The sequence below is a fragment of the Melanotaenia boesemani genome, chromosome 14 (assembly GCF_017639745.1).
Source record: "Melanotaenia boesemani isolate fMelBoe1 chromosome 14, fMelBoe1.pri, whole genome shotgun sequence".
Lineage (NCBI taxonomy): Eukaryota > Metazoa > Chordata > Actinopteri > Atheriniformes > Melanotaeniidae > Melanotaenia > Melanotaenia boesemani.
Genome location: NC_055695.1, coordinates 35,154,325 through 35,174,864, shown reverse-complemented (window position 1 = coordinate 35,174,864; position 20,540 = coordinate 35,154,325). Strand labels below are relative to the sequence as shown.

Here is a 20,540-nt window from a genome sequence, read left to right as displayed (position 1 = left end):
AAGTACAATTTAAAACACTAATAAAACAGCTTTTTAATAAGCAAAGTACTGAATGAAAGTACTTTACATTATACATGTGTTTTATTGGTGTTTACACTGATACCTTCACGTCTGCAACAGGAAACCGATTAAACTAGAAACCATCATTTAAAATATGAAACGCAGTAATGAAGACGCTAAAACAGGGATGCAGAAAACATTTTATTTAAACTTTTTATTAAAACATTTCTCTCTTGCCGCCTCCTCTTCTCCACAGCAGCGTCCAAGCCCACAGGTGGTAAATGCCTCAGTGCCACTGCTGGCTCGGTAGTTTGATGCCACAGTGACCTACGGTGAACACAGAATGACAGGTTATATAAAAGTAAACATTATTATGTACTTTATGGGTACTTTGCAGACGCTTATCTAAAGTGATGTACAATCAGCTACGGCTTAGTCAGCATTACCATGGAAACGGGCCGGTTCTCTAACCAGCAGTGTTTCCTAATCAGTTTTCAGATCAAGGACCATTTCGTTTACGCCAGAGACCCCGCAGTGCTTAATCTGGAGGTTCAACAACCATGAATATACATACGGAACCTATAGCATTAATCATTTTTAACACTTATAGCCCATCTACATCCGCGAAATCGGCTATAAAACTGCTAACATTTACGTTGCTAACTCTACTGCAGCCTCCAACAAATGATCAGATCCACAACTGTCATCAGGGACAGAAGAGATAAGAAGCATGCTGCAGTTTATATTAGAACTATGATCAAATATCTTCATACTTACAACAGTAGAAAACAGCCTCCACCTGCATCGGTACCGCTGAGTCGGTGGCCGCCAGCTCTGAAAAACTGGTTGAAAGTCCTTCTCCTTCCGCTACGTCACCAAGATGGCGTCTGTTTAGTGCGTGTAGTGTCCAGCGTTTCGCACTAGATTTTTAGCCGAGTTTAGGGCAGCATCCGGGTACTTTCAGTGCACTGAGCTTTTACTGAAATTTCTGTGTCAGCGCACTAAGCACTTAAATGTAGTGTTCGAAGTATAGAAGTGCGTGGTTTGGGACACACCCAGTGTTCTTAAACAGTTTCTGAACTTTCTCCAGCTGTGTCCTCATCATGGAAAGTGCTCCTTTTCTTCTGGCGGCTGCACTCCTTATTTTAACTGAGGTGTCACCTTCATTTCACCAGCTACGAACTAGAAATGTCTCTGTTCCTACTGCAAAGCAGGAGGATAAGTCCCAAACTACTGACCTGACCTATGTTACAGAGATACCTGAGAACCATTCAAATCGGTTTAAAATAAATAATTTTTTTTTTATTATTATTAATTCAGAACGATTTTTATATTATATAATGTTATTTTTCTCCACAATAATCAATTAATTCAACACTCAGCTGCTCACCTCCTTCCTCAGGGGCTACCTGGACATGTTCAGGTGGGGGCGGGGGGGGGGGGGGGGGGGGGGGGGGGGGGGGGGGCGTCTTCAGATGGTGTGGTGGGGGGGCTCTGGTAGCATCTGCTTCGGCTGCTCTCGTGTCTGTTCGAACATGTGTGATTTGTTTTTAGCAGCTTGCTAATCGTTTACCTGAGTTGATTATTTGACTAAAACGGTGAAATGAATAAAATCCAGAGTTTTCTTCAGAAATATGAGCTAATATGGAGCAAAGTGAGCTAGCTTGAACAAAGTTTAGAAGAGCTGATGTTTCACAACTTTCCATCAGGTGAACTAACCGACCACTTCATCTCTGGAAGAACTGGATGAGGTACTGTCCACTCCTCTGTTCTCTCTCCAGTCTCAGCTTTTTCTTTTCTTTTTAAACTTCCTGGTTTCTGAGGTGAAATAGCGGGAGGACTGAATCATTTAAGGGAAATATAGAGAGAGGGGGGTTCAGAAATGTTTTCAAAACAAAGAAACTTAGTGATACCAGTGCATTGTGACTAAAATGTTTGCATGATTGTACGTTTATCATTAAGTATCAAATAATTTTGTCAGTATTACAACTGCATTGAGGGCCCTTCTGGGCCCCCTGTCACTCATGGGCCCCATGAATCCTTCCTCTTTACCCCCTTTTCGGCGCCCCAGCTCGAAGGTGTAGCTCTGTAGTCGGGACACTGGATGGCAGTGTTGTCCCTGGTTTGCGCATGCTCTGTCCATGTAAACACTGTAGGCCGTCTGGGCCGGCTGGAGGCTCGCGGACGTCAGTGTACACGTATTATAAGTGAATGAGAACAAGCTAACAACACTGGCTAGCTCTCAGAACAAAGCTTTCCATGCAAGTTTATCTGTTCAGAAAACGTCATTTCAGTGTTTTTCCTCTGATAGTAGCAGGATCGTAGTTTGGTGGATGGGAAGCGCGAGACGTGTGCTGCTGCGGGCCAGAAACGCTTCAAGGTAAACACTGTTCCTGCTTTTTCAGGCTGTGTCTAATTACTGGAATGGACACTAACTCAGCACACAGTCCAGGTTACTCCGCTGCCCGGTGGAGTGGGCGGTGGGTCAGCGGGTTTAGTTTAAGAGCGGATCATTGAGAAGTTATTGTCGCTGCTGTTATTTTGGTTTCACTTAGTTTTACAGCCGCTCACAGCCGGAGCCGCGAGTTAGGCTCACAGAGAAGGAGGGAGTCTGAGTATGTCCTGCAATAAAACGCCATGTTAGTAAGGACTTTCTGACTGTTCGTGTTCAGGTTGCGGAATGATTGTTTAGGTTGCTGCTGAATGACTGTGTTCAGACTGTTTAATGACTGTTTAGGTTTCTACTGAATGACTGTTCAGGCTGCTGCTGCATGACTGTGTTTAGGCTGCGGCTGAATGACTGTTCATGCTGCTGCTGAATGACAGTGTTCAGACTGTTTACTGACTGTTTAGGTTGCTGCTGAATGACTGTTCATGCTGCTGCTGAATGACAGTGTTCAGACTGTTTAATGACTGTTCAGGCTGCTGCTGAATGGCTGTGTTGAGGCTGCTGAATGACTGTTTAGGTTGCTGCTGAATGACTGTTTAGGTTGCTGCTGAATGACTGTTTAGGTTGCTACTGAATGACTGTTCAAGTTGCTGCTGAATGACTGTTCAAGTTACTACTGAATGACTGCTTAGGTTGCTGCTGAATGACTGTTCAGGTTGCTGCTGAATGACTGTTTAGGTTGCTGCTGAATGACTGTGTTCAGACTGTTTAATGACTGTTTAGGTTGCTGCTGAATGACTGTTTAGGCTGCTGCTGAATGACTGTGTTCAGACTGCTGAATGACTGTTAAGTTGCTGCTGAATGACTGTGTTCAGACTGCTGAATGACTGTTGAGGTTGCTGCTAAATGACTGCTTAGGTTGCTGCTGAATGACTGTGTTCAGGCTGCTGAATGACTGTTAAGTTGCTGCTGAATGACTGTGTTCAGACTGCTGAATGACTGTTGAGGTTGCTGCTAAATGACTGCTTAGGTTGCTGCTGAATGACTGTGTTCAGGCTGCTGAATGACTGTTAAGTTGCTGCTGAATGACTGTGTTCAGACTGCTGAATGACTGTTGAGGTTGCTGCTAAATGACTGCTTAGGTTGCTGCTAAATGACTGCTTAGGTTGCTGCTAAATGACTGTGTTCAGGCTGCTGAATGACTGTTAAGTTGCTGCTGAATGACTGTGTTCAGACTGCTGAATGACTGTTGAGGTTGCTGCTAAATGACTGCTTAGGTTGCTGCTGAATGACTGTTCATGTTGCTGCTGAATGACTGTTTGTTGCTGCTGAATGACTGTATTCAGGCTGCTGAATGACTGTTAAGTTGTTGCTGAATGACTGTGTTCAGGCTGCTGGATTACTGTGTTTAGGCTGCAGCTGAATGACTGTTCAGGTTGCTGCTTAATGACTGTTTAGGTTGCTGCTGAATGACTGTGTTCAGACTGTTTAATGACTGTTTAGGTTTCTACTGAATGACTGTTCAGGCTGCTGCTGCATGACTGTGTTTAGGCTGCGGCTGAATGACTGTTCAGGTTGCTGCTTAATGACTGTTTAGGTTGCTACAGAATGACTGCTTAGGTTGCTGCTGAATGACTGTTCAAGTTGCTGCTTAATGACTGTTTAGGTTGCTACTGAATGACTGCTTAGGTTGCTGCTGAATGACTGTTCAGGTTGCTGCTAAATGACTGCTTAGGTTGCTACTGAATGACTGCTTAGGTTGCTGCTGGATGACTGTTCAGTTTGCTGCTTAATGACTGTTTAGGTTGCTACTGAATGACTGCTTAGGTTGCTGCTGAATGACTGTTCAGGTTGCTGCTTAATGACTGTTTAGGTTGCTGCTGAATGACTGTATTCAGGTTGTTGCTGAATGACTGATTAGGTTGCTGCTGAATGACTGTGTTCGGACTGCTGAATGACTGTATTCATGTTTCTGCTGAATGACTGTGTTCAGACTGCTGAATGACTGCTTAGGCTGCTGCTGAATGACTGTTCAGGTTGCTGCTGAATGACTGTGTTCGGACTGCTGAATGACTGTTCAGGTTGCTGCTTAATGACTGTTTAGGTTGCTACTGAATGACTGCTTAGGTTGCTGCTAAATGACTGCTTAGGCTGCTGCTGAATGACTGTTCAGGTTGCTGCTGAATGACTGTGTTCGGACTGCTGAATGACTGTTCAGGTTGCTGCTTAATGACTGTTTAGGTTGCTACTGAATGACTGCTTAGGCTGCTACTGAATGACTGTTCAGGTTGCTGCTTAATGACTGTTTAGGTTGCTGCTGAATGACTGTTCAGGTTGCTGCTGAATGACTGTTTAGGTTGCTGCTGAATGACTGTTCAGGTTGCTGCTGAATGACTGTTTAGGTTGCTGCTGAATGACTGTATTTAGGTTGTTGCTGAATGACTGATTAGGTTGCTGCTGAATGACTGTTCAGGTTGCTGCTGAATGACTGTTCAGGTTGCTGCTTAATGACTGTTTAGGTTGCTGCTTAATGACTGTTTAGGTTGCTGCTGAATGACTGTTCAGGTTGCTGCTGAATGACTGTTCAGGTTGCTGCTGAATGACTGTTTAGGTTGCTGCTGAATGACTGTTCAGGTTGCTGCTGAATGACTGTATTTAGGTTGTTGCTGAATGACTGATTAGGTTGCTGCTGAATGACTGTGTTCGGACTGCTGAATGACTATTCATGTTGCTGCTGAATGACTGTGTTCAGACTGCTGAATGACTGCTTAGGCTGCTGCTGAATGACTGTTCAGGTTGCTGCTGAATGACTGTGTTCGGACTGCTGAATGACTGTTCAGGTTGCTGCTTAATGACTGTTTAGGTTGCTACTGAATGACTGCTTAGGTTGCTGCTAAATGACTGCTTAGGCTGCTGCTGAATGACTGTTCAGGTTGCTGCTGAATGACTGTGTTCGGACTGCTGAATGACTGTTCAGGTTGCTGCTTAATGACTGTTTAGGTTGCTACTGAATGACTGCTTAGGCTGCTACTGAATGACTGTTCAGGTTGCTGCTTAATGACTGTTTAGGTTGCTGCTGAATGACTGTTCAGGTTGCTGCTGAATGACTGTTTAGGTTGCTGCTGAATGACTGTTCAGGTTGCTGCTGAATGACTGTTTAGGTTGCTGCTGAATGACTGTATTTAGGTTGTTGCTGAATGACTGATTAGGTTGCTGCTGAATGACTGTTCAGGTTGCTGCTTAATGACTGTTTAGGTTGCTGCTTAATGACTGTTTAGGTTGCTGCTGAATGACTGTTCAGGTTGCTGCTGAATGACTGTTCAGGTTGCTGCTGAATGACTGTTTAGGTTGCTGCTGAATGACTGTTTAGGTTGCTGCTGAATGACTGTTCAGGTTGCTGCTGAATGACTGTATTTAGGTTGTTGCTGAATGACTGATTAGGTTGCTGCTGAATGACTGTGTTCGGACTGCTGAATGACTGTATTCATGTTGCTGCTGAATGACTGTGTTCAGACTGCTGAATGACTGCTTAGGCTGCTGCTGAATGACTGTTTAGGTTGCTGCTGAATGACTGTATTTAGGTTGTTGCTGAATGACTGATTAGGTTGCTGCTGAATGACTGTGTTCGGACTGCTGAATGACTGTATTCATGTTGCTGCTGAATGACTGTGTTCAGACTGCTGAATGACTGCTTAGGCTGCTGAATGACTGTTTAGGTTGCTGCTGAATGACTGTATTTAGGTTGTTGCTGAATGACTGATTAGGTTGCTGCTGAATGACTGTGTTCGGACTGCTGAATGACTGTATTCATGTTGCTGCTGAATGACTGTGTTCAGACTGCTGAATGACTGCTTAGGCTGCTGCTGAATACAACATTGTCTGAAGGGGATCTTCAGTGTCGTCTGCACCGTGACTTTAAGTCCGTACTGCTGGGACGTTACCACACGCCACCTTACTAACGTCAATTATAAGGACGGTTATCAGTAAGAAATATAGAGGCTAATGAGGAGCATCATGTCTGATCTGTAATAAATGCTTGTTGGTTGAGATGAATATTTCCCTCCAAAAATGTATGGAGTTATTGTGGTTACACTTATTTAATCTATTGTCAAACATGACTTGATAATCACTTAAATCAACATTAACATAATAATTTATTCAGTGCAAACGTGAATGTGTTTTAGTTTCCACCCTCAGTAATCCCATCGCTGCTGTAGAAGCTAGCAGTGTGAGCTTTGTTTGGAGGCTCCATGACCCACGTGATCGCTCTTACAGCGAAGTCAGCGGAGGTCTCAAACTCTGAGTTTATGGAGGGCTCTGGGTGGGAGTACCAACCCCCCTCACCTCGGGGTTAGGGGTTAAAATGCTCATACAGTAGATAAGTCGTTCACAGGGATGAACCGTGAATGCAGCACAGACCTTTAAAGGTGTTGTCAGTTGACTGGCTGATGAGTTACAGGTTTTAAACAGATGAAGAGAGATAATGTTGTTGTGGAAGTAAATGCATGTTTAACCCTTCATCTGCTGGGATATTACGTTTCAGTTCACCTGTAACTGACAATGTGCTCACCTACATTCAGTCACACCGCCTTTTATTTCAGCCCTGAAATTAATGCTCAACTTTCCCAAACTTTAGTCCTGAGGGCACTGCGAGACTACAGCTGACCAGATCAGCTGATCCACCTGCCAGAACTAGTTGCTTTTAGTGACAGTCCGACTCAGAGCAACAGTGTGTTTTATTTCAAATGGCAACTTACTGGTCTGGTTTAAACTTATGATGGTGGTTTGTGATGCTAGTTGAAGTGAGCTAATCCAGTGAGTTGTTTACATTAACCCTTAAAACTCCAAGTAGTTACCTGTCGTGCAGTCATTTCTACACCTGAGGTCACTGGATCCACACACAGAAAAACACAGCTGTGTCCCATTTCAGGGTCTACACACTTCGGAGTGCACGACTATGTGGGCTACGGTGGTGGTGCATTCCGAAGCTGCTTACCGTTCCTAAAATGAAAGCCAATTCTTCCAGAAATTCTTTCCAGACAAGGGTTATGTGTGGAAGAATTTCAGCCACTGCTAGCCACTGTCCATTCAAGCTGTGCTATGGCAATCTTTACCACTAGATGGCGGTAATGCCCATATACTGGACTTTTAAATCTGTTAAAAGTAGGGATGCACGATCCACTTTTTTAAACTTCTGATACCGATATCTGAGATTTAGTATCAACCAATACTGATCCAGGAACACAGAACTGAATTACTTAACAAGTGACGTCTGATTGTTTAGAAAACACTGAGCTCTTTCTGTTGTGCAAGGTAACATCAGACTTAAACATTTCTTTCCTAATTCTTAAAAACAGATATAAATGTAGTGGATTGCTGACTTATTTAACATCTGTGCACCAGTACAGCAATCTTAAATCAACTTTAACAATCTTACACAAGCTTCACAAGCTCCAGGTTCAGTCAGAGCCAGTAGTTTACCATCCCATGTAAAATAATAAGTTCTGAAACTGAAAATAACACAATAGCTTAAATGGCTTAATTAAACAAGATAGAAATTTACAAGAACAACACCTCTTTGAAAAGGTCCAGTCAGTTCAATTAGGAATTAAAATCCTATGGTAAATAAGTAATAAAGGAGCTGAAATTGAGGGAAAAACAAAACAATAGCTCCACCAGCTTGGTTGGTAGATATTCAAAATAAACAGAACTCAGCTCTTTACAATGGTTTAATGTAATTATTTAATCATTAATTATTGTATTTGTATTTATATTGATCTCCATTAGCTGTAGGTGTTTAGCTGTTCTATTTTTTCTTCATCCACGCCCAACAAACAAGGTTAAAAACTAATTAGCCTGATGTTATTTACCTTGTGTACAGTGTAGCTCCACCCCCTACTTTTTGCGTAATTCAACCTCTGTCAAATTTAGAAAAACGGCAGAAACTGCAAGGGTTGGGTGGGAGGTGTGGGGTTATCAGGGGGCGGAGAGTGGGTGGGATACACAATGATTGACAGACAGCAGCTCAGCTCACTGGTAAGATGCAAAGTCAGATTCACCAAGCAGCTACGCCACAGAGCGTCTTTGAGGTGGAAGACTTTCCCTCCTGAATCTCCTCAGCTCCACATGAACCAGGTGGTCCTGAACGCATCAGTGTGAGCCGTTAGCGCTGTTAGCTGCCTGTCAGCAGGTTGTGGCAGCTGCAGGAAGTTGCTGCTGGAAGTTGCTGCTGCTACTATTTGAGCTGCTGTCTGTCACCAGATGAGGATCAGCAGGTAAGGAATAAAGTCCGGTGTTACTTTTACACCCTCAGAAGCACAAATCCGTCCCAGTGCAGGAATATTTCATCAGAAACTCTGTGGAAGAACAGAAGTCTGAAACTAGCAGATCTACACCAGATAAGCTCACATCCCTTCATATGCAGAAACACATTTTAGGTGTACTAGCCCTTTAAATGATGGCATGTCCTTTCTGACTCTACATGGCCGCATGTTCACAATTCTGCATCTCGATGCATCTCTGTGTGCATGTGTTGCATGTGTACACACAGGTACGCACATGGCCACCAGCTGACACGCAGAGAGAGTGTGTGTGTGTGTGTGTGTGTGTGTGTGTGTGTGTGTGTGTGTGTGTGTGTCCCAATCAAGTGGCAACCTTTGGCAGTAATATGTGAAGCCTATGCAGAAGTGCAAAAATTGCAGTTCCACCCTCATCCATTATGGGCTGACTCCAAAACAGAGCAAATCCCCATGTTTAAAAGACCAATTTCACAGCAGAAATACACGTTTAAAGTCTGGTACAAAAATCCATTTTAGGATTAATAGGTCAAGAAAACTGTGAGGGGTTGAATTATTTTCTTATTCATCCGTTTGGATGTTATTTAATCTTGAAATTCTGCGTAATTTGGGCCGTGTCATTTTAATTGACAGGTATTCAATATCTGCGGCAAGAAGGGAGAGTCTAGCACAATGTAGCGTAGTGATGCTAGTTTTATTTAACCTTTTGAGCTGTTCATCAGCATCTCTGCTCTACATTCTGATCCGTGGCCAATGTACCGACCTGTGGTCTACGTACCGACCTGTGGTCTACGTACCGATCTGTGGTCTACGTACCGATCTGTGGTCTACGTACCGATCTGTGATCTACGTACCGTCCTGTGACCTACGTACCCACCTGTGACCTACGTACCCACCTGTGGTCTACGTGCCGACCTGTGGTCTACGTGCCGACCTGTGGTCTGCGTGCCTACCTGTGGTTTGCGTGCCGACCTGTGGTCTGCGTGCCTACCTGTGGTTTGCGTGCCTACCTGTGGTTTACGTACCGATCTGTGGTCTACGTACTGATCTGTGGTCTACGTGCTTACCTGTGGTCTACGTACTGACCTGTGGTCTACGTACCGACCTGTGGTCTACGTGCAGACCTGTGGTCTACGTACTGATCTGTGGTCTACGTACCGACCTGTGGTCTACGTACCGACCTGTGGTCTACGTGCAGACCTGTGGTCTACCCACCGATCTGTGGTCTACATATTGACCTGTGGTCTATGCAGGGCAGGACAGTGAACTTATGCACATTAAGATATTCTTTCTTTATATACACACCAGACCAGATGCTTACATAAAAGTTTGAATCTGTGGATATTTTTACATGGTATCTGAACCCAGACTGTTCCAGAGTTTCACCCCACGTATAGACACACAAAAACTTTTCCGCGTAGTTCGGAATTTAGGTAAAGTAAAATCTCCAAATCCTTTCAGGTTATGACCGCTCACCCGAACTATACAAAACTGTTGCAGGTTTGTTGGCAACATTTTATTGAATTCTTTAGAGGATTATATATGTGTTATAATTTACAAAAACTTAAATAATTTAGACTGCAAAAGCAAATTATGTGTCGTCTTAAAATCCGACCTTGTGAACTGCTCGTTTCTGTAAAGCCACCAGTGGATTTAAGGAATTCTGGTAAGTGTCCCCCCACATCTACGCAGTATGTGAGATATGGCACAACCAAGGTGCAATATAAGATACGGAGTGAGTTCTTATGGAGATTGTATGGCTTACCTTTTTTTAAGATTGAGAGGTTTTTAGAGATTTTTGTATATGTCTGCTAGTTATAATTAATTATAATTCCCAAAAATGTATTCTCATTTACATATTCAATTTGAATACCATCAATGGTGATGGGTAACTCTGACATCTTATTTTGACGATTGAACATTATTGCTTTAGTTTTATTTATATTAATAGATAGTTTATTCATATCCATCCACTTTATTTTATTTAGTTCACTATTCAGTTTCTATAAACTTATTATAGTTGTCACTACTAAAAATATGTTTGTGTCATCTGCAAAGAGAATCAGTTTAAGTGCTTTGGATACATTAAAAATGTCATTTATATAAATATTAAACAGTATAGGCCCTAATGCAGAGCCCTGGGGGACACCACAAACAATGCCAGGCTTTTTAGAAGTTAACTGCCCCATTTTTCCGTACTGTACCCTTCCTGTTAAATAACTTTCCAACCAGTCTCTGGCTATTCCCCGAAATCCATATTTTTCCAGTTTATTAAGTACATTTGAGTGAATAATGGTGTTGAAAGCTTTTTAAGATGGACAAAAATACCCACAGCATACGTCCTCTTATCAAGGGCAGTAGTCATTTCTTCAGTTGTTTCATGGCCATTGAGGTAGTTCTCTGAGGTCTGAAACCATATTGGCCTTCATGCAATAACTAAGGAAAAGTCTAGAATTGAAAAGAATTTTTGAGAATTGAGGCAATATAGATATTGGTCTGTAATTTGTGGATCTATGTTTATTATCATTTTTAAATAAAGGTATTACTTTTGCGATTTTCTCTTTTTCTTTTGGAAACAACCAGACTGAAATGATTGATTATAGATATGCGTTGGGCTTAACAATGTTTGGAATAACTTTTTTAACCAGTTATGCTGATATCAGGACAGTCAGTGGATAATTTGCTCTTACATTTCAGCACAGTGTTTATCACTTCCACCTCATCCGTTGCTGAGAGGAAAAATGACACTGGATTCTTTGTAATAGTTTAATTACTTTTATCAATATCATGATCTGAGATTTCCGCAGCCAATTCAGATCGGTACGTAGACCACAGGTCAGTACATAGACCACAGGTAAGCAAGTAGACCACAGATCAGTACGTAGACCACAGGTAAGCAAGTAGACCACAGATCAGTACGTAGACCACAGGTAAGCAAGTAGACCACAGGTCGATACGTAGACCACAGATCAGTACATAGACCACAGGTAAGCAAGTAGACCACAGATCAGTACGTAGACCACAGGTAAGCAAGTAGACCACAGGTCGATACGTAGACCACAGATCAGTACATAGACCACAGGTAAGCAAGTAGACCACAGATCAGTACGTAGACCACAGGTAAGCAAGTAGACCACAGGTCGATACGTAGACCACAGATCAGTACATAGACCACAGGTAAGCAAGTAGACCACAGATCAGTACGTAGACCACAGGTAAGCAAGTAGACCACAGGTCGATACGTAGACCACAGATCAGTACATAGACCACAGGTAAGCAAGTAGACCACAGATCAGTACGTAGACCACAGGTAAGCAAGTAGACCACAGGTCGGTACGTAGACCACAGATCGGCACGTAGACCACATTATCCATATTATAAATCTCCCTATCTCCATCAATAAAATAGTCAGGATAAATTAATTCTTAAGATCTTTGTTTAATTAAGGTATTTAAAAAAAACCCAAGTTCCTTCAAAATTATTTTTATTTTCATATAACTTTTATAATAAAGCTGCTTACTTGTTCTTATCACGTCTGTTAATTTATTTTTGTAGGGCTTTTACTTTTGTTCCACTTCCTTTGTTCTTACCTTTATAAACTGTTTATAGAGATTATTTTTCTTTTTGCAAGCATTAGTAATTCCTCTGGTAAGCCAAGGGTTTTTGATAGGTTTTGCTTTTAAGCAAAGTTCTTTGTCTGGGCAGTGTTTATTACACAAGGAGGTAAAAATATCAATAAATTTATTGGAAGCGCTGTCCACATCTGCTGCTTTATAAATTGCCCTCTAATCCTGTTGCTCCAGATTATTATTCAGGGCACTTATAGTTGCATCACTTATTGTACGTTTATATATAGTTCTCTGTGTATCTTTCACTTTCTTGAGATCCCAGTTGTACATAGTAAAGACAGGTAAGTAGTCCGTGATGTCACATGTAAGCCAGCCACTTGTAATATGATTATCCATAATATTAGTAAAGATATTATCAATGATAGTAGCACTGTGGGACGTTATTCTGCTTGGTTTTAATATTGTTGGATATAGAGATAAACTGTACATTGTATTAATAAAGCAGGCGTCCCATTCAGTTTAATGAAAATTTTGCAGTTAGTTATCCAGGTATGTTGAATCTTACCTAGCTTTTTTAGTTTCAGCATTTCTCTTCGTCAAATGTTGATTCATGAAACTGTCCGTACCTTTCAGTTTGTGTCCTTGTCTCAAAAGTGCCTCTTTGATTTCTCGGTTGGTAAATGTCATGATGACAGCTGTGGCCTCTTGTTTCTTCTGGGCAGTGGGTGACAGGCCTCTATGTGCTACAGATTCATCTCTATCCCTTTGCTTTGGAGGAAGGATGCCACCTGTTGTTCCACCGACCACGTCTCCTCGTCGCTGGGCTTGTAGCAGCTTTCTCTGTGTTCAGAGCCAATGAGCAAGAACTTTGAGGGGGAAAAAAAGAGCGTTAATGTATGATAAAAAAAAATTAATGGCATTAACTAATTAATGCATTAATGCAATAACGCGTTACCGTGCCCAGCCATAATGTGTATATATATAGAAACACACACACACACACACACACATATATATATATATATATATATATATATATATATATATATATATATATATATACATATACACACAATATCTCGGAGAAGTGAGGACACGCTTCACATTTTTACATTATATCTTTTCATGGGACAACACTATAGAAATTAAACTTTAACATACAGAAAATCTATAAGTTTAGTTTTTATAGTTTGGTGTTCTGTATATCAAAGTTTCATTTCTAAAGTGTTGTTCCATGAAATGATATAATAAAATATTGGCGCGGTGCATCATGGGACATCCTCGTCCTATGGCAGCAGGACTAAAGGATGGATCAGGGTCACCGTGCCAGACCTGGTATAAGATTTACCAGGAAGGGAAGTCTGAAGATGATCTGAAGCCAGACTGGGAGCTACTTCCAGAGAGACATTTGATAACTGAAGATTCTGCCTCTCATTCTACTTTTAGAACCTCTACCAACTACAAGTAAACCAGCACATCTGAGAGTGATGTGCTCTGTTGGCAAAATCTGGAACTCCGAGATCTTTAAGATTCCAAAGGAACCCAGATGTGTCCTGTTCAGGTCTTTCTGGGTGCAGACGTAGACTTCTGTTATTCTCTGATTTGAGCAGGGCTATCTTTCTTGGAGTACTTTGACCCTTTGTGTATGATTAGCACATGACCGAGTGCCCTGAAGATGGTCAGCAGTTAAAAACTCTTCAGGTTTCTTACTTCAAGTGTACATTTCCAGCTGTATAAATGTATCAACATCTAGAATATCTTCCTGAAAGTCTGGAAGTTGGGTTTTTTGGAGTTGCAGGTAGGAATACTAATAATTCCCTGCTGTCATGTTGATTTCAGCACCTTTAGAAATGTTCCATTTAACCTGCCAAGGCAGACGTCATGTATTTGGCGTCGTTGATCTACCTGTCTGTCTGTCTCTGTGTCTGTCTGTCTGTCTGTCTGTCTCTGTCTGTCTCTCTGTCTTACAGTCAGTCTCTGTGTCTATCTGTCACTTTCTCTTTCTGTATGTCTGTCTCTTTATCTGTCTGTCTGTCTGTCAGTCTGTCTCTTTGTCTGTCTGTCACTTTCTCTGTCTGTCTGTCTCTCTGTCTGTCTGTCTCTGTCTGTCTCTCTGTCTTACAGTCAGTCTCTGTGTCTATCTGTCACTTTCTCTGTCTGTATATCTGTCTCTTTATCTGTCTGTCTGTCTGTCTGTCAGTCTGTCTCTTTGTCTGTCTCTGTCTGTCTGTCAGTCTCTCTGTCTGTCTGTCTGTCTCTCTGTCTGTCTGTCACTTTCTGTGATCTGCTACTAATTGTCCTGAGACTGAACCGGCTGAACACAGCCATGGTATTGATCATTTTATCAGAAAGAGACTAATTTACTGAAACTGACTGAAATAGAGCAGCAGCATTGATCCAATCAGTGCTGACCATGTGCTGCCCAAACAGAACCAAAACCACATGTTGCTGGTAGGATGCTGCTCCTGCCAGAGTGGGACGAAGCTTTAGATGCAGTGAAGGATTTCAGAACAGCCTTCTTCTTCTGTGTTTTCTCCAGGTGGCGACAGACAAGGTTGCAGGAAAGCTGAGTTCTACTCTCTCATGGGTGAAGAACTCAGTGTCCCACACCGTCAATCAGATGGCTAGCCAGGTGGCCACGCCCACATCCCTACAGACCACATCTTCGTCCACATCTCTGTCCTCACCTGCTGTCTCACCGTCCTCACCGGTGCAGCTCAGTCCAGATGATGTGGAGCTGCTTGCCAAGCTGGAGGAGCAGAACAGGTGAGCGGCCCACCGGCTGGTTCTGCTTGAGCGTGTCGTCCACCCTGCATTCCTCACACTGTATTATTTTTATTTTATCTTTTAAAATAATAATGTATCAGAATCAGCCCCTGATTTTGTCCTTTTTAAATCTCATGGGAGATTTTCAGATTCCTACAGTCAGGAACCTACAGAAAATAAAGCTCTGTCATATGTAAAGGGACAGTGGGAGAGAAGTATGAAAAAAGACCTTTTTATAGTAAAATAATCTAATAAAATTTACACTCCAGCGCCGCTCTGAGGTCCGAGAGCCAGTCCCAGCTTGTGGTGCCTAAGATGAGCTAAAACTAGAGGGGACAGGGTTCTGTGTAGTCGGCCTCAAACTCTGGAACTGCCCCACAGTGGAGGCTTTAAGTCTCGTCTAAAGACCCACTTTAATTCTCTGGTTTTTAACCCTGCGTGAGTTGCGTGGCCCTCTTTGTCTTTTTATTTATCTTTTCACTTGTTTTTTGAGGCATGTGAAAATTTGTTAAATGTCTTTGTGATAAGGTGACTTTTGTCAGGGCTCAGATACCGTCCTCAGTCTTTGACCCATCAGTCTCTGTCCCCTGTTCTGCTTTTCACCAGTTTGAACTGGTCTCTTTGTCTTTTCTCTGTGAGATTGTTGGTCATCTGAAGCCCTCGGGCGCCCCTACAGATGCTCTCCCTCCACGATTATTCAAAAAGCTTATTTCCACTGTAGGACCAACGGTTCTTGCTGTTATTAACAGCAGTCTGTCCTCTGGTCTGGTTCCTAAAGATTATAAACATGCTATAGTCCAACCTCTGCTCAAAAAACCAGCCTGGATCCCACTGTGTCATTTCCCACCATTTTCCAAATCTTAGAGAGGATTGTTTATATGCAGATTAAAGAGTTTTTAGAGGTAAATAATGTTTTTGAGGTTCTGGTTTTAAGTCTCTTCATAGCACTGAGTCGGCTCTACTGAGGGTTTTTAACGATCTTCTATTAGCTACAGATTCTGGTGACCATGCGATCTTGGTTTTATTGGATTTATCAGCAGCCTTCGACTCGGTGGATCATTTTAATGACCCGTCTGGAGCTCTGTGTTGGCGTTCGTGGTTCTGCTCTGGAATGGTTCAGGTCCTACTGGTCTGAGAGGACATTCTCTGTTAAACTGGACATTTCCAGTCATCCCCTGCTCCTCTGTCATGTGGGGTCCCCGAGGGGTCCATTCTTGGGCTTTTGCTCTTTCCATTATACCTCCTACCCCTCGGGTCAGTTATTAGAAAGCTTTCCATCTGTATACTGATGATAGTCAGGTCTATGTCTATGTCCCCCATAAACGCAAGGACTCTTATTCCCTAGAAAAACTTTTGATCTGTCTCAATGAAGTCAAAGCCTGGATGGCCTTAAATTTTCTTCATTTTAATGAAAAGAAGACAGAAGTTCTGGTTTTTAGTCCTGGTGCCGGTGGGTCCTCTGACTCAGGATTGTAAATCTGACGTGACAAACTTGGGAGTTAAATGGACGGTGATTTTAACCTAGACGGCAGATCAGTGCAGCGGTGAAAGCTAGCTTCTTCCAGCTGAGGCAACTGGCAAAGGCCAAACACATTCTTTCAAAGCAGGACTTTGAAACAGTAATTCATGTTTTCATAACAACACGACTGGATTACTGTGATGCCGTATACTTTGGTGTCTGTCAGAAATCTCTGTCCCGTCTGCAGCTGGTGCAAAATGCTGCAGCTCGTCTGTTAACTGGAACACGAAGGAGAGAACACATTTATCCTGTTTTAGCAACACTGCACTGGTTGCCTGTTCTTTTTAGGTTCGTTTTGAAATCCTTTTATTTGTTTTTAACTCTTTAAATGACCTCTCTGAGCTGCTTCACATGTACTCCCCCTCCCGGTCCCTCCCTGCCGGTCTCTCTGGTCAGCGGATCAGCTGCTCCTGGAGGTGCTGAGGACCGAAGGAAGCTCGGAGGGGACCGGGTCTTTCTGTGGCTGGACCAGAGCTGCAGGTCAGACCGGCTTCATCACTGTCCGGTTTTAAAGCCCTTCTAAAGACACGCCTCTTTTCGTTGCCGTTTCACCCAGTATGAGTTTGCTTTTATTGCTTGTACTGTTTTTATTTTGTATTACTTTTATAGTTTTGCTGATTTTATTGCCTTTTCTTTTATTATTTAATGTTTTATTGTTTATAGTTATTTAATGTTCAGCACTTTGTTCAGTGGCTGCTGTCGTAAAGTGCTTAATAAATAAAGTTGGCTTGACTTGTTTTATTGTTTTAATACGAGCTGGTGGAGCTAAACAGAAGCATTTGGTTGTTGTTTTTTAAATTTTTATTTTTATGAATTTGTTTATTTTTTACTTTATTAATCAATATTGTTGATTGTTGAAATGTGCTTTATGACTAAAGTGTATTGGATTAAAGCAGCAGTTTGGGTTTTTGTGCAGGGCAAATTGTTTGTACGCAAGTAAATCACTCAGGCTGTATATGTCCATCTGTAGCTGCAGCATCTCATCATCCATAAACACCATGGAACAGAAAGCACTTATTGATTCTGGTTCTTATCCTTGTTGAAAGTGTTTCTGGTGTACCAGAAGGGTCTGAATCAGGTTGGATAATAGGAGGAGCAAGAATTAAATGCAGATGTACCAGTTAATTTTACCAGTCCATAGATTTTGGAGGTTTTAATCCCAGTATAAACCAGTCTGTAGCAGCTGAAGCTTTTAACCCTCGTATAAACCAGTCTGTAGCAGTTTTTAATGCCAGTATAAACCAGTCTGTAACAGCTGGAGCTTTTAATCCCAGTATAAACCAGTCTGTAGAAGCTGAATCTTTTAATCCCAGTATAAACCAGTCTGTAGCAGCTGAAGCATTTAATCCCAGTATAAACCAGTCTGTAGCAGTTTTTAATGCCAGTATAAACCAGTCTGTAGCAGCTGGCGCTTTTAATCCCTGTATAAACCAGTATGTAGAAGCTGAAGCTTTAATCCCTGTATGAACCAGTCTGTAGCAGCTTTTAATCCCAGTATAAACCAGTCTGTAGCAGCTGAAGCTTTAAATCCCAGTATAAACCAGTCCATAGATTTTGGAGGTTTTAATCCCAGTGTAAACCAGTCTTTAGAAGCTGAAGCTTTTAATCTCATTATAAACCAGTCTGTAACACCTGTAGCTTTAATTCCAGTATTAACCAGTCTGTTGCAGCTGAAGTTTTAATGCCAGTATAAACCAGTCTGTAAAATCTGGAACTTTTAGAATAGAATCAAAGTACTTTATTTAATCCCTTTGGAGAATCCTCAGGGAAATTTGGGTACCAGCAGCAATACAACACCAACAGTAAAGCAGGACAAGCACTAGACACAATATATACACGTACAAAGCAAAATAGAGGCAACAAGGTGCAAGAAAAGCACAAATAGAATGCAATAAATAACAATAAGATAAGTTAAATAAAATAATATAAACAAGCATTGCACACAGTAGAGGTGGTACAGATTCCCAGTTCACTATTGCACGTATAAATTATTGCAACTGTTTGTATGGGTTATTGTGCATGTGTTGTATCAGGCGGACTGCACACCTCCCTCTCCCCCCTCCTTCTCCCCCTCCTGCCTAATGCAGAGTTGTACAGTTTGATGGCTCGGGGGACAAAGGAGTCTCTGAGCCGGTTGGTCCTACTCTTGGGGAGGAGCAGCCTGTTACTGGTCAGGCTTCTCTGTGCACTGATGACAGTGTGCAGAGGGTGACTGGCATCATTCACAATAGCCAGTAGTTTTTTTAGTGTTCTCCTCTCTGCCACTGTCACCACGGAGTCCAGCTTCATGCCAACCACAGAGCCCGCCCGCCTGATGAGTTTTTCCAGCCTGTTAGCACACCTTTTTGTCATGTTACCCCCCCAGCAGACAACAGCATAAAAAAGCGTACTAGCCACCACAGACTGATAGAACATCCACAGGAGTTTCCTGCAGATGTTAAAAGATCTCAGTGTTCGCAGGAAGTACAGACGGCTTTGGCCCTTCTTGTACAGGTGATTTGTACAGCATGTTCAGTCCAGCTTGTTATCCAGCCACAACCCGAGGTACCTGTAGTTGTCTACAATCTCCACCTTGTCGTCCCTGATGGTCACTGGACGTGGTTGTGGGCTGGACTTCCTGAAGTCAATAACCAGCTCCTTAGTCTTTGAGGTGTTAAGCTGGAGATGGTTCATCTGACTCCAGGTGACAAAGTCACTGACCAGATTCCTGTACTCGTCCTCTCCATCATCCCTGATACACCCCACGATGACTGTGTCATCTGCAAACTTCTGGATGTGACACAGCTCTGAGTTGTAACAGAAGTCTGAGGTGTAGAGTGTGAAGAGGAGGGGGGCCAGCACCGTCCCCTGGGGTGCTCCTGTGCTGCTAATAACAGTGTCAGATGTGGTGTCCTTTAGCCTGACGTACTGCGGTCTCTCTGTGAGGTAGTTACCAATCCAGGACACCAAGCAGGGGTCCACCTGCATCTCCTACAGTTTGTCCAGAAGCATCAGGGGCTGGATTGTGTTGAAGGCACTTGAAAAATCCAAGAAGAGGATCCTCACTGTGCCCCTCCCCTTATCCAGATGTACTTGGACACGGTGTAGGAGGTAGAGAATAGCATCCTCCACACCCACACCTGCGCGATAGGCAAACTGTAGGGGGTCCTGGGCCTGTTGCACTTGGGGCTTGAGGAGATTGAGGATGAGCCACTCCATCGTCTTCATCAGCTGGGATGTAAGTGTCACCGGTCTGTAATCGTTCAGCTCACCAGGACGGTTTTTCTTTGGAACTGGAACAATACAGGACGTTTTCCACAGGGTAGGCACTTTCCCCAGCTGTAGACTGTGGTTGAAGACATGCTGGAGTGGTTCCCCCAGTTCAGCAGCGCAGGTCCTAAGCAGACGAGGAGGCACTCCGTCAGGGCCTGCTGCTTTCCCTGGGTGGAGCTTCCTCAGTTCTCCCCTCACCTGTTCTGCTGTTATGTGTGGAGGGTGTTGAGATGGGGGGAGGGGTAAAGGTTGGCAGGGGGGCTGGACAGGGGATGAAGTCAGGGAGGATGTGTACTGCAGTGGGGGAGGGGGGACCGTGGGCTGGTCAAAGCGGTTGAAGAAGATGTTCAGCCTGTTTGCTTCTTCCACTGTCCCCCCCGTTGTTATGGCCTTTGATCTGAAGCCTGTGATGGTGTTGACACCATCCCAGACCTCCTTCATACGGCTCTCACTCAGTTTATCCTCCACCTTCCTTCTGTAGGTGTCCCTTGCCACCTTCAGGCATTGTTTCACCTCCCGCTGTGCTAATTGCATTGCCTCCCTGTCATTGTTCATGAAAGCCACCTTCTTCCTGTTGAGGGCAGCTTTGACATCTTGTGTTATCCAAGGTTTGTTATTTGGATAACAACGGACAGTCTTATTGGGGGAGACTGCGTCCAGCGAGAAGTTGATGTAGTCCGTCAGACAGTGAGTCTGCTCCTCTATGTCCTCACCATGTTGTCTCAGCAGTACATCCCAATCAGTGATGT

At 43.0% G+C, this 20,540-nt stretch overlaps 1 protein-coding gene across 4 annotated transcripts in view; it reads left to right on the top strand.

Annotated features, from left to right (window-relative positions):
- Positions 1-2,168: 2,168 nt before the first annotated feature.
- The window catches only part of evi5b (ecotropic viral integration site 5b), a 97,987-nt gene continuing 79,615 nt past the window's right edge, over positions 2,169-20,540 (top strand). For 2 of the 4 annotated variants that reach the window (XM_042005501.1, XM_042005500.1), the window contains exons 1-2: positions 2,201-2,380; positions 14,794-15,020. In XM_042005501.1, the coding sequence (XP_041861435.1) occupies positions 14,875-15,020 (146 nt within the window). In that variant the 5' untranslated portion in view covers positions 2,201-2,380; positions 14,794-14,874. The other 2 variants (XM_042005498.1, XM_042005502.1) reach the window with 2 other exon arrangements.